Below are 17,296 nucleotides of genomic sequence, written 5' to 3' on the forward strand. Positions count from 1 at the left end.
GAAAGGCATAAATTTTTAAAAAATTGATTACTTTTAAGAGGCTTTGTAATGTGCTAGATTTTGGAATTGAGTCACTTCTAGGCATCTACATCTTTAGCATCTAGAATTGAGTAAAAATCAGATTTTAAAAACCTATAATGTCATGTTGTTTGTACAGTTTTATATTTTGAATGGAGCTTCTTTATTGTAAAGGAATTTATGGTACATGTTGACTATCCTTTATGTCAAGTGCTTGGAATCAGAAGTATTTCATATTTCTGATTTTTTTTAGATTTCTAGAATATTTGTATATAATAATGATATATCTTGAGAAAGGGACCCAAGTCTAAACATGAAATTTATCAGTATTTCATATATACCTTGTACACATAGCTGGAAGCTCAAGAGAAATTTAAATAAGATAACTTCTTGCCTGAGATTGATTGATATAATGTTTTAGGTAACATTATTCATGAAACAGATTTTCATGGTGTGGAATTTTTCTCTTAAGGTATCAAGTTGGCACTCAAAAGTTTTGGATTTGGGAGTCTTTTGGAGTTTGAATTTTTTGGATTAAGGATGCTGGACATATATTTCTAACCAAAGAGTAGAGGCTTCCTACTTTGGTTTTTATGTCCTGTTCTAATCCTGTCCTATTCTATAAACTCTTTCTACTAGCTCTGTGCTATAAATGAAAAGCAGAATACAGAGATGGTTTAAGTTAGTGTGACAACAAATAAAACTACCTTTATGTTTCTTTATTCCTTTTCATTTTAGGAATGGACAATGGACTGATGCTTGCACCAATATCTCTCATCATTACTGTGAACTTTCTGAACAAGTTTATAATTTAGCTGAAGCTTTCTGGGCCAGAATTAAAGCTAGGATTGGACAAAAAGAATCTGTCTATGTAGAGTCAAAAGATGTTACTTTGTGTGAACATGGTGAGTAGAATGTATGCTTGTGTAACTTTTAAATTTGAAAATACTCACACATGTCTTCAGTGTATGTTTGCCTTTATAAGTAGTTGCTAAAAATGATCACAGTGCCAGGGAAACACTTGGAGGAATTCAGAGCATCAATAACATTCCTTTCTCCCAAGCTCCACAAAATATGGCTGAGATAGCCATCCCTTTGCTGCTTCAAAACCATTAAGTTTTTGCTCTCTACATTTCTGGATCAGTGCCGTCCAGCTGTAGTCTGCACCAGTTCCCTCCCCTCTCCCCCCATCTTCTCGGTAATTCATTTCAAAGTTACATTCCCTGAGGACTTTGGCTCATTGTTCTCATTGTTCTCACTGTGCTCATTTGGTTCTCATTGTTCCTAGCCACCTTAAGTCCTTAATGCCTATGAGAATTTAAATCCTAACTTAATATATTAAAATTTTAAGACTTAATCTCTCCAACCCCCCATGATTTTCACTCTTCCTACATTCTACTCCCATAAGATATGTGATCTTTACTGACAACCCAAACTCCAGAATCTTCACAGCCATTTCCTGTTTTCTGACATCATCCCACCTTGCCAATCATATCCTCACTCCTGGGTAAAAGAAGCCTGAGTCACTTGGCTCTTCCCTAGTGTGCTCAGCCTTGGTTCCTTTTCCTCTACCTTCACTTCTTTCCTGTTCAGCTCCTGTGCTTGGTTACTCCATGGCTGCCTGCCAGTTCTCTCCACTGCTTTGATTCCGCTTCTGTTTTTCTAATTGTGCTGCCTTGGGCTCTTGCACAGGCACTTCCTCTGCTTGTTCTTTAAATATTAAGGTTTTAAATATTAAGTTCTCCTGAGTTCATGCCTTTTCCATCTGATACATTACCATCGGTATGTCAGATTTTTCAAGGGCCTACTATGTGTTAGTAAGTATGCCATGCCCTGAGATACAGTGGTATAAAGCCAGACTTGCCTGGCACATAGTAGGTGCACAGTTAGTATGTGAAGTGTATTCACCAACCAAGTTCCACACATCAAAGACACAGGGAATATTTGCTGAGTAGTTAAATGTCTAGTTCTGATTTTCACAAGGAGTCATTATTAGCAAACTTTTGTAGAACCTTCCTAGAGCCTTCGTGGTTGTAGTCCCCATACCTCCCTTAGGTTTGGTTTTTCCTTCTGCCTACAGCTTTCCTCAGCAGATATGCCAATAAATATCACACATATTATGGGAGTAGAATGTGGGAAGAGTGAAAATCATGGTTTGTTGGAAAGATTAAGTCGTAAAATTTTAATGTATTAAGTTAGGATTTAAATTCCCATAGGCATTAAAAACACTTGTGGATGTTAAAGAGAGTTTTGTGGGGAAAGATATCTCAAATTCCTTTTTAGAAACCAGATTTCTTAATTTACAGAAATAAAGGAAAATTTTTTGTACTTAATAGAGCTTCTGTTATGGCAAGGTTTTGTTTTATTTGTTTTGTTTGTTTTAAACCAGCTTTTATAACCAATTGTATTTCTCTAGAGCTAGAAGTGAAATTAAACTGATAAAGTTTTCCTGAGATTTATTAAATATTTCTTTATGAATGATATTTGGAATATCTTCTAGATCTTTGTGGAGTAGTGTGAATGGGGCCCTACTTTAGAAAAATAAAAAAGAAGAGTAGGTTGTTTGAGTGATTTTGATAATTTTGAAATGCACCATGAAGTTCCTAGGCTAGTAGTAATTATACTTTCCCTCTCTCCTCCAGGAAATATTGGGCCACCTACACTAGATGTCAGAAGGAAGGAAGACCAAATCATTATTGACATATTTCACCCTTTAATTATTATGGGAAAAGAGGAGGTGACTTTATATGATGCTGAAAATCCTTGTTTCCCATTTAAGTACATTGTAAATATGAAAATTAACAGAAGTGAGGTATGTGTTTCTATTTCATCTTTTCAAAATGAAAATTATTCTGTAGCTAGCACAAGTCATTTTTTTGTACAATATAATGAAAATGGAATTTCAGCCAAGGCTCATGAACCATAGATTTGGGTAAGGGAGGGTGAATTTTACACACACACACACACACACACACACACACACACACTATTGAAAGGAAGTAGTATGGACTTAATCACTAACACTGACCAGATGTGTATATTAAAGTTTTCTCTGTCCCATTTAGCCACATGACCTAATCTAAAATTTTACTCTTAACCTTAATTTCTCTATTGGAAACATAAGGATTTTTTTTTTTTTGTACTGGAGATTGAACTCAAGGTGCTTTATCACTGATCTAATCTCCAGATCTGGTTCTTTTTATTTTGAGACAGAGACTTACTAAGTCACTGAGGCTAGTTCAGAACTTGAATCCTCCTGCCTCAGCCTTCTGAGTTGCTGGAATTATAGATGTGTGCCGCTGAGCCTGGCAGGATCATTTAAATTTTTTGAAAGAAAAGTTAACAGTACAACTGTGAGATATAATTACATTATTTTGACAGCCCATCTCTATGGCCTTGTTGGTTGTAGTCCCCATACCTCCCTTAGGTTTGGTTTTTCCTTCTGCCTACAGCTTTCCTCAGCAGATATGCCACATTCCTGGCATCAGTAACTTCCTAGGGTCTCCATTGCTGCTTTGACTTTACTTTCAGAGCTTTAAAAATCACACTTTTGGGAGCTTCCTACAGGAATTCCAAACCTGCTGCACATTGCCTGGCTTCCCAGGCCTGTCTTTGAAATCTCAGTGAAAGCCTACATGACTGTAACTCTTGCATTTCACATTCCTAAAACCAGCACTATGTGGACAAAGCTAAGGTCTGCCACCAATAGGGGCATGGACCCCTGGACCATGGCTACTGTGGTCTATGAGTCCCTGGGTATCTGAGCATTCTGAAAAAAATTCTAGGGCTACAACTTCCTAGGGCCCTGCAGGATATGATCAGGACATCGCAGAACTCCTTTCTCAAAATTAAGACTTTCAAAAAGTTTTCACTTTTATACCCTTGAGCCTGAGATACCTTCAAGGCTTGTTTTGTATTATCTTGGTGCAAAGTAATTGGCTTCTCTTCAATGATGCTAATTTCTTCAACAACCGCATCTTCCTGGTTCCCAACAAACGTGCTTTTTTTGACTAAACTGCAAATTTTTTCAATCTTTCTGCTGTTTTTTGCTCCCAATTCTCATTGTAAACTTACCTAAAAGGAACCAGCAAAACCCAGGCCACTGCCTTAATGCTTTGCTTCTTGAAATTTCTCCACCATATTAATTAGTCCATCACCTTTAAATTCAGCCTTACCCAGTCTCAGGACATGGACAAGATTGTAGACAGAATGTGACATGAATGGCTCTAATCCATTTCCCAGTGGAGCCTTCATTTTGGTTTGAAACCTCACAAGCAGTTTCTCCCAGCATTCTGTCAGCAATCTGGTCTTCTGAGCTCATTCCAGAATTGTCCATTAAGCTCTTCTTACAACATTCTAAGACTTCTCTATCCTGCATCTTCAAACTTTCTCAAATTAGGGTATTGAACCATATGGCCAAGTATGTCACAGCAACATCACTATTCTTGGTACCAATTTTCTATGGTAGTCAGCTTTGCACCACCTTGACAAATACCTGAGAAAAACAACTTAATGGAGGAAAGATTTATTATGGCTCATGGTTTGAAAGATTTCTGTTCATGGTTAGCTGGCTGAGTTGCTTTTTTATACCTATAGCGAGGCAGAAACATCATGGTGTAAGGGCAAAAGGGTGGAGAAAAGCTGTTCACTTATGGCAGCCAGGAAGTGGAAAGAGGGAGAAAGGGGCCAGAGATAAGAAATGCCCTTCCTGGTCATGCCCCCAGCGACTTCTTTCCTCCAACTAGGCCCCACTCCTAAAGTTTCCACCACCTCTCAGATGATATTATTAATACATCAAATGGATTGATCCACTGCTGAAGTCAGGACCCTCATGATCCAGTCACCCCTTCTCAAGAGCCCCACCTCTGAGCATTGCTCATTGAGGACCAAGCCTTCAACACATGAGCTTTTGGGGGACATTCCAGATCCAAACTGTAATAGTCACCACTGTCCTACTTACCTTAGTCAGCTTCCTGTTAGTACAGCAAAATGCCAGAGAAAGCTAACTTGTAAAGAGAAAGTTTTATTTAGTTCCCAGTTTTAGAAGTTCAAAGGTATGCATCAGCTTAGTTCTGATGAAGGCAGTAGATGGCAGCACATCGCAGTGGGAGCACATGTAGGAGCAAACAAGTGATTAAAAAAATGATTACATAGGGGCTGGGGATGTGGCTCAAGTGGTAGCGCGGTCTCCTGGCATGCGTGCGGCCCGGGTTCGATCCTCAGCACCACATACCAACAAAGATGTTGTGTCCGCCGAGAACTAAAAAATAAATATTAAAAATTCTCTCTCCCCCCTCCTCTCTCTCTCCTCTCTCATTCTCTCTTTAAAAAAAAAAAATGATTACATGATTGCATCTCTTCTTTTCCCCTCCTTTTTTTTTTTTTTTCTTTTTTTCCCCTCCAGGCTCTGTGCTAGAGATTGAACACAGGGCCTCCTACCTCTTAGGCAAGTACTATATGACTTAGCTACACCCACAGCTCAAGTGATTATATCTCACACTATGCAGAGAAAGGAGGGACTGGGGTCTCTCAGTCCCTTTCAAGGATATGCCCCAATGACCTAATGACCTCCCATAAGGCCCCATATCTTAAAGGTCCACAGCACTTCCCAATACCACCACCTGGGAACCAATCCTTACCCTATGGGGAACACTTAGCCAAACCACAGCACTACCTTTGTGTATTCAGGCCCAAGCACAGGTGGTCCACACACTGGGGAATGAAAGAGGAACTAGGAGGGGTTGCTTCAGCCATTTCTGTGTATCACTGCCCAGAGACCCCGCAGCCTTCATGCAGCACCTTTATTATGCTTCCTATAAATGCTGTTCTCCTTCAACAAGCTAAATTTCTAACACTCTTAGCAATGGGACAAATGAACATCTATCTGTTGGTTTAACAACTAATAATGAACATCCCCACTCAAGTTTTTAAATTTACTATTCCTATAAAGAACATTTTAACAAATGCACATTATCAGGCTGTATTTGAAGTGACAAATTGACTTATTATTTGATATGAATACTATTTTCAGACATATTTAGTATTTGTCATGTATGTGTTTTCTTTAGGTGTTTGACCAAGATAACTATGGGGATTTTTGTATAGATGAAGAAGTCAGACATCTTCTTTGTATTTTTTTCCCATATAGATGGCAGATATAAAATTAGAACCAAAGGAAGATGATTGTAATGAGTCGCTGTGCCAGTTGAGAATTCCTGTGTCTTCACTGAATTTTGAGTACTGCTTTTCAGCAGAAGGCTCAAACACATGGGGATTTACAATGGAAGAGTCCAAAGAAGTTTGTATAACTATTTCCAATGACAACATAAAGGGTAAGTTCTTGCCATTATTTTCTAAATAGAGAGGATGAGAACTAAAATATAGTAATGTGAAAAAATATAAATTCATTTGTAACTTCAACAAATCTCTTTTCTTTTAAAAATATTTAATAATTTCTCAGAGAAACCCAAAATTAAAAATAAGACAGTTTCTGAGGCATTAAAATATGCAAAGTAACTAATTAGGAAAGCCATGTGAGAGCCTTTTGACCCAAGAAAGAAAAAATATAAAATATGTGTAAAATTATATACATAAATATCTACATTTCAATTGTTCATTATGGATAACTTATAAAGAGCTAGAAGAAAACACAATTAACTATAGTTCTGTTGTCCAAAAAGATACCCCGTTGTTCACATCCTATCTTTCTCTGTAACCATGATTATATTGCATAGTATATATAATTTTTTGTACTGCCTTAAACATATATTTTAACTATTTTTTATTTCTCTTCACATATTTTCTTAACATTTTATAATGTCTGTAGAGTATTTCATTTTATAGTATATTATTTTTATTTACTATTGCCTAATTGTGGGTCCTTTAAGATTATTTTCAGGTTTTTATTATGATAAATCACACTTTGATGAATGTCTTTATGTTTATGTGTATATATATTCCTGTTGTTAGGTTATTTTTTTAGAATGTATTTTATAGGCTTAACAGTGTACTTAAATTTTATAATACAAATGTCTTTTTCTTTTTTAACAAAAATTAAATATAATTTTTCATGGGGAAAATGAAAAGCAGTTGAGAAGGAGGAAAATGTTTCTGTATAGCGAAATTTTAATAATACTCTCAATACTAAAACAAAACACATTTTAACATCAAATCAACACAAATAAAATGACATCAACAGAAATTTTAAAAAGGGGTACATATCCAGTTTTCTAGAGTAATATTTTAAAAGAAAAAAAAATGTCAAATTGAAACCCAAACAAAACTGTCTCTGTGATGTGTTCACTAAGAAGTCAATGATAAATGCAAACTAATACTATCTAAAACCTGAAAATTTTATTTTCATGACTTTATAAAACCATACCTACCTTTACACTAACTTTTTCCATGTTTATACTTACTCATTTATGCATTTGAAATGAGATCTCATTGTATTGCCTAGACAGGTCTCCAACTGTAGGCTCAGAAATCCTCCCAAGTAGCTAGGATGACAGACACATTGCCACTGCACTGGCCTAAATGTTTTTAAATGATGAGATTAATTCTTCTACCTATGGCTATATCAGTGATTCCATGAAGTAGAATATAATCAGTATGTATTCCACTTTTACTTGTTAATCAGGAAAAAATAGATATTTTGCTCATGATAAATAAATCCCTATGCTCCATTATGCCCTAAAAACACCACCCTTAAGCTTGACTTATCTTGTGAGTTTTTTAAATTAATTTTAACAATAATCTAATCTTAAAAATATAGCCTATTGATTATAGGTATCATAAACTGACTTTATGACTATGTCAGAGGCATTGAAAATAGTCATCATGTACAGAAAAATCAAGGAATAAGTTTTGTTTTTTTATTAATATGTATTAATTGTTCATGTTAATGTAGTTCTTCATGTAATTCTCACACATGCATACAGCTTGCACTAATCAAATCCATCTTTCCTTTATCCACCTTCCCCATCCACCTACACACCCCTAGCCTCTATTAATCACTATTTTAAATTCAGTTTGAGTTGTTTTTAAGCTTCCAAATATGAGAGCGATTGTGCTATACTTGTCATTCTGTGTCTAACTTGCTCCATTTAACATGATGTCCTCCAATTCCATCCATTTTGCTTCCAAGACATTATTTTATTCTTCTTCATGGTTGAATAATATTTCATTGTGTGAATACACCACATATTCTTTAGCACCTAGACTAATTCCCTATCTTAATTATTGTGAGTAGTTCTGTAATGAACAAAAACAATAGTGCAGGTATCTCTTTGGTATATTAATTTCATTTCCTTTGGATATATACTTAGAAATAGGATAGCTGGGTCATATGGCATATTTATTTTCAGTTTTTTGAGGAACCACCATACTGTTCTCTGTAAGGATTATGCTAATTTACATTCCTACCAATAGTGTATATAAAAGTTCCTTTTTTCCCACATACTTGCTAGCATTTGTTTTGTTGTTGTTTTGATCATCGCCATTCTTACTGGGGTGAGTCGGTATCTCATTGTAGCTTTAATTTGCATTTTCATGATAACTAATGATGTTTAGCATTTTTTCATATTATTTGTAGGCCATTTGTATTTCTTTTTTAAAAAATGTCATTCAGATTATTTGCCCATTTTACATTAGATTATATATTTTTGTTATGTTTTTCGAGTTCCTTGTCTATTCTAGATATTAACCCTTTACTAGGTGAATAGTTGGCCATTATTTTCTCCCATTCTGTACATTGTCTCTTGCCATGCAGAAATTTTTTACTTTGATGTAATCCCATTTGTTTATGTTTGTTTTTGTTTTCTGTGCTTTGAGGGTTCTATTTAGAAAATAAGTCCCTGTACTAATGTATTAAAGTATTTCTGTTATGTTCTATTTTAGTAGTTTAAGTTTCAGATCTTACATTAGGTCTTTGATCCATTTTGAGTTGATTTTTATATAGAGGGAGAGAGAGAGGTCAAGTTTAATCTTCTGCATATGGATATCTAATTTTTCTAGCACCATTTATTGAAGAGACAGTCCTTCCTACAATGTATGGTTTGGGCACCTTTGTCAGGAATCAGTTGGCTGCAGATATATGGGCTTATTTCTGGGATCTCTATTATGTTCCTTTGGTCTGTGTTTCTGTTTTTATGTCAATACTGTGCTGTTTGGGTTTCTCTGATTCCATGGTATGTCATAAAATCAGGTATTTTGATGCCTCAAGCTTTGTTCTTTTTTGCTCAAGATTGCTTTCACTATTTCATCTTTTATGCTTCCATATGAATTTTAAGATTGTTTCTTCTGTGAAGATGGAATTGGTATTTTGATGGAAATTGCATTGATTCTGCAGACTGTTTTGGGTAATGTGGCCTAACAATATTCTTCCAACCTGTGATCCAGGTCTTTCTGTTTTTCTGTGTGTCTTTAATTTCTTTCAATAGTGTTTCTTTTTCAATGTAGAGGTCTTGCATTTTCTTGGTTAATTATTACCAGGTATTTGTGTATATAGCTGGTGCAGATAGGATTGCTTTCATAATTTCTTTCTCAGAAAATTATTTATTGGTGAATAGACAAGCTATTTATTTTTGTTCTTTGATTTTGTATCCTACAACTTTACCATATTCATTTATCAATTTTAATAGTCTTTTGAAGGAGTCTATTTTTTCTATATATAGAATCGTATCACCTGCAAAAAGGAATAATTTGACTTCCTACCTGTTTGTGTGACTTTTCTTTCTTTCTCTAGCCTAGTTTCTCAGGGTAGGTATTCTAGTCCTAAATTGAGTAAGAGTAGTGAGACACCCTTGTCTTATTACTGATCCTGGAAGAAATACTTTTAACTTTTTCCTATTTGCTGGTGTTAGCTCCACACTTGTCTTTATTATGTTGAGGTACAGTCTTCTATTCCTGTAATTTAAGGATTTTATCATGAAGAAATGTTGAATATGATCAGATGCTTTTTCTACATCTGTTGAGATGATCGGGACTTTTCTCTTTATTCTATGAATAGGATGTATTATGTTAATGTACTACATATAATGAACCATTCTGGCATCCCTGGGATGAAACCAGCTTGATCAGGCTAAATGTTCTTTTGTTGTGCCCTTGAATTTGATCTGCTAGAATTTTGAGAATTTTTACATATATGCTCTTCAGGGATTCAGTCTATAATTTTTTTGTACTTGTTCCTTGTCAGGTTTTAGTAATAGGATACTGTTGACCTTATAGACTGTGTTTGGAATGGCTCCTTCTCTTTCAGTTCTTTGGAATACTTTGAAAAAGTATTGGCATTAGTTCTTCTTTAAAAATTTGGTAAAAATTCAACAGTGAAGCATCTGGTCCTGGTTCTATAATTCCATTTTGGTAGGTCATGTGTATCCAGAAGTATATCTGTTGCTTCTAGATTTTCCAGTTTGCTAACACATAATTTTTCATAGTAATCCCTAATGATCCTTTATATTTCTGTGGTATTGATTGTACTATCTCCTTTTTCATCTCAAATTTTACTTAACAAATATTCTTTTAAATAATAAAAATTTAGGCTGAAGATTTAGAACAAACAACTAAAATTTAGTACTAGTCACTTTGAGGCCACTGTATGGTGGCTCAAAGTCATGTAGTTCATTTTATGCTAATTTGTATTGTATTATTTGAAAAGTAAAATCCTACTTAGTGCCCAGAATTTGAAATAATGCACATTATTTTTAAAAGGCTGAATTCTGAAATGGACCCCCATGAGACTTCTCATAGTGCTGGTATTTATTATATTATAATTTTGTTTTTTACTATTGTAATGATTTAATTTTTCATAACCTATAAATAGGGAGGATGCAAGCATTTATTAAGTAGTAATTTTTACAGTCACTATTCCAAAGAAGTAGGATGGAAATTAGAGCTACTAAAATGCCATGCATATCATGTATAACTAATTAAAACAAATAAAAACATTTTTAAATGCCATGAAGGAAACCAAACACCACCATAATATGTAGAGCACTGTTAACTTTTAAGAGGAGAAGACGGTGGGGAATAAAAATGTGCTGTGAAAATAAAAAACAGCATTACAGGGACACGGTGGTGCTAATAGAGATGTGTGCTCTGAACCAGATCTTTCCCATGTTTTATTACTCTTTGTATCTAATTTGCAATCAAGGGGATTTTATTCCTGCACAATATTCCTCTGTGTGTGCCTTGAAATAAGCACTTGTAACAGAAAAGTCTAAGGTATAGGGCTAAATTATTTTAAGAGTTATAAACATTGCCAGAGTTTATTTCTCAAAAGAGATACTTTTTAAGTCCTCCTTTTGCATTTTTAACAGAAAAGCATAACCCTAAGAACACCCTATATTTGAGGTTGTAAGGAAGTCAGTATGAAAACTATTTTAACTATGTTGTATCATGGCAGTATAGTTCCAGAAAGTTTCAGAATTGCAGAACTGGGAAGAATCAATTGCTGTCTAGGATACATATCTAATTTTTCACTCACTGACTATAACTTCTGTTCCAATGTCCTTTAAAACTCTGATCATATTAATTACCTAATGTGTAAGGCTATTTTAAAAAGGGCTGAGATTTTTGATATGCAGTAGCAGTATTCCATCTTAATTCTAATGTTTTATTTTTTCCTTTCTTTAGATTTTGTTTGGATTCCAGTTATTGCTGTGTTCACAGTCTTTCTAGTATTTATCATACTATGTGTATGTGCATGTTGTCATATTAAGAAGAATCCATTTAAGAAAAAAAGCAGAATGTTACCTAAGTCCTTGGTAAAGTATTTAATTTTTTTTATTTATAAATGCTAAAATGTAACTTGAATCTTTTTTGAAAGGTTTCTTCAATTTTGTTTGTAAATTAAAATGATGTTCAGCATCATTCAGCAGAATGTGACATGCTGAACATTGTTATATTGAATCTTACTATAGTACTTTACATTGAAAAGTACTCAATCTCCACATATCCAGAATCATATGTTTTTTACTATTCACCAGCTGCTGCTTTTGTTCTTGATACAAAAACACAAACGAGTCTGGTGAGGAGCTTAAAGTCTAGTGAGAAAAAAAGATGAGGACACGATTGGTGTGCTGTGTGACAAGTTCAAAGGCAGAGGCTTACACAGGAGCCAGTGAGGACACTGGCCATCTTTGGGGGTGGGGTTAGTTGTGGCTTTTCCAGAGGCTGAAATAGCTGAGAAGTCTTGAAGGACAGTAAGAGTTTATCCAGCTTCTAAGGGACAGTATGTGCTAAAGTCCAAAGTCCAGAAAGCCTGGCTTTTGATTATAGTTGCAATGTAGAAGAGAGAAGGCCAAAAATTGGACTCTCAAAAGAGTTTGACACTTAAATGTCTAACATTTCAAAGTCATAATTATTTGAATCAATTATGACAGGAATAATACCTGTAATGTTCAAAGGGCATATTGAAATTTGCAATAAAAATACTACCTTAAAGGAAAGTGGCTAAAAATTATCAATAGTTAGTTGACAATTCATATATGAATTATAATAGTTATCCTTACTAGGAATTAAGCAAAAAGACACCTTGCAATGTGCCATTTTAAACTCACTAGAGAAAGAAAAATAAACCTAATGATCCAGTAATCCGTAGTAGTACAAGTTATGTGTACAGGGGAAAAATAATGTAGTCTTAGTGGGAAGTTAAGCCTGCAGAGTGTGCAATATGGTAGTACTGTAAGTCTGCCATCCCTGTAAAGAGTCTTTTATTCTAAGGAAATAATTTCATAAATGAAAATACATGTGAAATATTCAACATGTTCTGTAACTGGCAAAAATTGGAAATAATTTAACATCTATTAAAGAAATTAACTATCAGTATAAATTATATAAGCCAGTGAAAATTATAATGATAAAGAAAATTAATGAAACTTTTATATAAAATAAGTAGTTGGGTCTGGGAATGTGGCTCAAGTAGTAGTGCATTTGCCTGGCGTGCGTGAGGCACTGGGTTCGATCCTCAGCACCACATAAAAATAAAATAAAGATATTGTGTCCACCTAAAGCTAAAAAATAAATATTTAAAAAAATAAGTAGTTGTACTCCCATTACGTATTTAACAAGCATACATATATGAGGTGATGTACAAAAAGCAATAATACTTCAGTAAGATATTAGATGACTTCTTAAAAATTTCCCAAATTTGCTTATCATGTCAATATATTATTTTTCATTTAAAAAAGAAAGAAAAAAGCAACTATCTGATTCCATTATACTATTCTAAATATGCCATGTAGTAGCTCATGACCTTTAGGCTTTTTTTTTTTTTGAGAATTGGCATTTAAGTTTAATAATTTATTAATTTGCTATCTTTAATCACTTTCTCTCCCTTAGCTTTCTGTGGTAAGAAATGCCACTTCAGAGACAAAACCTGAATCAAAATATGTATCGATCATCACATCATACCAGCCATTTGTCGTAGAAAATGAGACGGTGGTCTGTGAAGAGCCATTGTCTCCAGTAACAATTCCAGGCATGCAGACAGAAGATAAACCAGGAAAAGTAGAACACAGAAAAGAACCTTCTAGTGAAACACAAGTGGTGACTACTGAAGAAAATATTTCTGACCTGGCCCTGAGCAGCCCTATGTCTTCAATAGAGAGAGAGAATTCTCTCCATTCAAGTAATAATCTGTCAGCACCCTGCAGCAGCACCTTGAATTCCTATCACTCCAGGAATGGTTCTGATAGTGGCCTCGTGGGATCAAATGGCTTCGTATCTGAATCAGAATTACCCCCAAGTGATACAGCTGAAATAAAAACAGAAGAACAAATATCCACAATGCTGAGAAATGCCCCTACCTCTTTTGGTTATGATAAACCACATGTGATTGTGGATCTGATTGTGGATGATGGCTGTAAAGAGTCTTTGATTGGTTATAGACTCACAACAGATTCCAAAGACTGTTCATAAGATCATCTGAGATGCACCAAATTTTGAAGAATCTCATTTTTCTGGATGGTTTTCTGCTTTGGATTTGGGAAACGATCATAACCTCAGAAATTGTATCTTTGTTGATATTAACCAAAGGCAGTATCTTGGTTGAGATAAAGATCCTTGCATTTGCTTTGAAAACCAAAGACTCTTCTTAAAAAAAAAAAAAAAAATAGGACAAAAAACCTATCATAGCACTTATGAACCTTTTATTTAGGTCCTAGCAATGTCAGCAAATACTCTCCATTTACTCCTGCTTCCTACTATATCAGGGGTGCTACATTCCCATCACTTTAAGGGATATAATGACACAATTATGGACACAATGGTGCAGGCCTATAACTGCAAAACTCAGGAGCCTGAGGCAAGAGGATCGCAAGTTCAAGGCCAGCCTCAGCAAGTAGTGAGGTCCTAAGCAACTTAGCAAGACCCTGTCTCAAACTAAAAATTAAAAAGGGCTGGAGAAGATGGAAATATATACCCTGTTCATGGATAGGCAGAACTAACATCATCAAAATGGCGATATTACCAAAAGTTCTCTATAGGTTTAATGCAATGCCAATCAAAATCCCAACAGCATTTCTTGTAGAAATAGAGAAAGCAATCATGAAATTCATATGGAAGAATAAAAGACCCAGAATAGCAAAAACAATGCTAAGCAGGAAGTGTGAATCAGGTGGTATAGCGATACCAGATTTCAAACTATACTAGAGAGCAATAGTAACAAAAACAGCATGGTACTGGTACCAAAACAGGCAGGTGGACCATTGGTACAGAATAGAGGACACAGAAACCAACCCACAAAACTACAACTTTCTTATATTTGATAAAGGGGCTAAAAGCATGCAATGGAGGAAGGATAGCATCTTCAACAAATGGTGCTGGGAAAACTGGAAATCCATATGCAACAAAATGAAACTGAATCCCTTTCTCTTGCCATGCACAAAAGTTAACTCAAAATGGATCAAGGAGCTTGATATCAAATCAGAGACATGGCATCTGATAGAAGAAAAAGTTGGCTACGACCTACATACTGTGGGGTCGGGCTCCAAATTCCTCAATAGGACACCCATAGCACAAGAGTTAACATCTAGAATTAACAAATGGCACTTACTCAAACTAAAAAGTTTTTTCTCAGCAAAAGAAACAATAAGAGAGGTAAATAGGGAGCCTACATCCTGGGAACAAATCTTTACTCCTCACACTTCAGATAGAGCCCTAATATCCAGAGTATATAAAGAACTCAAAAAATTAGACAATAAGATAACAAATAATCCAATCAACAAATGGGCCAAGGACCTGAACAGACACTTCTCAGAGGAGGACATACAATCAATCAACAAGTACATGGAAAAATGCTCACCATCTGTAGCAGTCAGAGAAATGCAAATCAAAACCACCCTAAGATACCATCTCACTCCAGTAAGATTGGCAGCCATTATGAAGTCAAACAACAACAAGTGCTGGCGAGGATGTGGGGAAAAGGGTACACTTGTACATTGTTGGTGGGACTGCAAATTGGTGCAGCCAATTTGGAAAGCAGTATGGAGATTTCTTATAATGCTGGGAATGGAACCACCATTTGACCCAGCTATTCCCCTTCTCGGTCTATTCCCCAAAGACCTAAAAAGAGCATGCTACAGGACATTGCTACATCGATGTTCATAGCACAATTCACAATAGCAAGACTGTGGAAGCAACCTAGATGCCCTTCAATAGACGAATGGATAAAAAAAATGTGGCATTTATACACAATGGAGTATTACTCTGCATTAAAAAATGACAAAATCATAGAATTTGGAGGGAAATGGATGGCATTAGAGCAGATTATGCTAAGTGAAGCTAGCCAAGCCCTAAAAAACAAATGCCAAATGTCTTCTTTGATATAAGGAAAGTAACTAAGAACAGACTAGGGAAGAAGAGCACAAGAAGAAGACCAATATTGAACAAGGATGAGAGGTGGGAGGGAAAGGGAGAGAGAAGGGAAATTGCATGGAAATGGAAGGAGACCCTCAGGGTTATACAAAATTACATACAAGAGAAAGTGAGGGGAAAGGGAAAAATAATACAAGGGGGAGGAATGAATTACAGTAGAGGGGGTAGAGAGAGAAGAGGGGAGGGGAGGGGAGGGGAGGGGGGATAGTAGAGGATAGGAAAGGCAGCAGAATACAACAGACATGAGTATATCAATATGTAAATCAATGGAAGTGTAACTGATGTGATTCTGCAAGCTGTATACGGGGTAAAAATGGGAGTTCATAACCCACTTGAATCAAAGTGTGAAATATGATATATCAAGAACTATGTAATGTTTTGAACAACCAACAATAAAAATAAATAAATAAAGGGCTGGAGATATGGCTGAGTGCTAGAGACCTTGCCTAGCATGTGCAAGGCCCTGAGTTCAATCCCCATATAGCACAAACCAGAGCCATATAATGGTGGTTTGTCTTTTCTGTGCCTCATTTGTTATTTGTTTTATAGTATTAAGTGCTTAAGTTTCGTGAGAAACTCTCTAACCTTTCCAAAATCTAATTCAAACTAATAGAATTACTACCATATATAAATAGAAGCATATAGGTTTTTTATGGAACATTACATTTAATGTTTTTTTTAATAAAATACTTTTTGAAACTTATTTTTGGTATTTATTTATTCAAGCACTTTTAGTCTTTTATAGTTGACCAGGGTTTTTTTTACCCATTGTTTGTTTCTGTGCATTAATGCTATAGAATTATTTTCAAATGGTTTATAGCTGATCTTTAAAACAATCCTAAAAATAATTACTCTTTTTTAAAAAAATTGGCCTTTTATATCTATCTTTTAGTATATAGCACCCAGAATGCAAAACCCAGCTCTAAGTGCTTTGGGAAGAAAAGCAGATGTCACTGTAGAGCTTGAGGACTGAGAAGCCTTTGGCAGAAGGGTGGTGTTCACAGACAGCCACAGGAGGGAGGAAGGAGCCATGAGAAGTGTGTGGTATGGAGAGTCCCCAGGGAGGGGAAAACCAAAAGTTGATATCTGTATACAGGAATTCTTGGAATCATTAAATGGGTAGGAATATTAAGACTCACAGGAATTAATGGCCAACAAAATTTTTTAAATAATTTACATAAACAAATTAACAAATAAGCCATGGGAAAATTTTTCTCCTCACTTAAAAGTACAAATTAAAATGAGATGCTATTTTATTCTATTTGAGTGGGGGCAATAGTAGTAAATACTGGTATAATTTACAGTGAAACTAGTATACTCATTTTGAGGGTAATTTCTTGTGAATTGCTTTTCAAACTGTTATATAAGTACATGTCACATTCTATAAAAGTATAGATTCTTT

The 17,296-nt window shown here is 35.2% G+C and overlaps 1 protein-coding gene across 1 annotated transcript in view; it reads left to right on the forward strand.

The window, feature by feature from the left end:
• Positions 1 to 16,597, forward strand: part of Ifngr1 (interferon gamma receptor 1) — a 28,417-nt gene extending 11,820 nt beyond the window's left edge. The window contains exons 3-7 of the mRNA XM_005329803.5: positions 757 to 923; positions 2,661 to 2,830; positions 6,167 to 6,350; positions 11,653 to 11,783; positions 13,360 to 16,597. Coding sequence (XP_005329860.2) covers positions 757 to 923; positions 2,661 to 2,830; positions 6,167 to 6,350; positions 11,653 to 11,783; positions 13,360 to 13,938 — 1,231 coding nt within the window. The 3' untranslated portion in view covers positions 13,939 to 16,597. The remainder of the gene's footprint in view (positions 1 to 756; positions 924 to 2,660; positions 2,831 to 6,166; positions 6,351 to 11,652; positions 11,784 to 13,359) is intronic.
• The last annotated feature ends 699 nt before the right edge of the window (positions 16,598 to 17,296 follow it).

This window comes from Ictidomys tridecemlineatus, chromosome 8 (genome assembly GCF_052094955.1).
Source record: "Ictidomys tridecemlineatus isolate mIctTri1 chromosome 8, mIctTri1.hap1, whole genome shotgun sequence".
NCBI classification, from domain to species: domain Eukaryota; kingdom Metazoa; phylum Chordata; class Mammalia; order Rodentia; family Sciuridae; genus Ictidomys; species Ictidomys tridecemlineatus.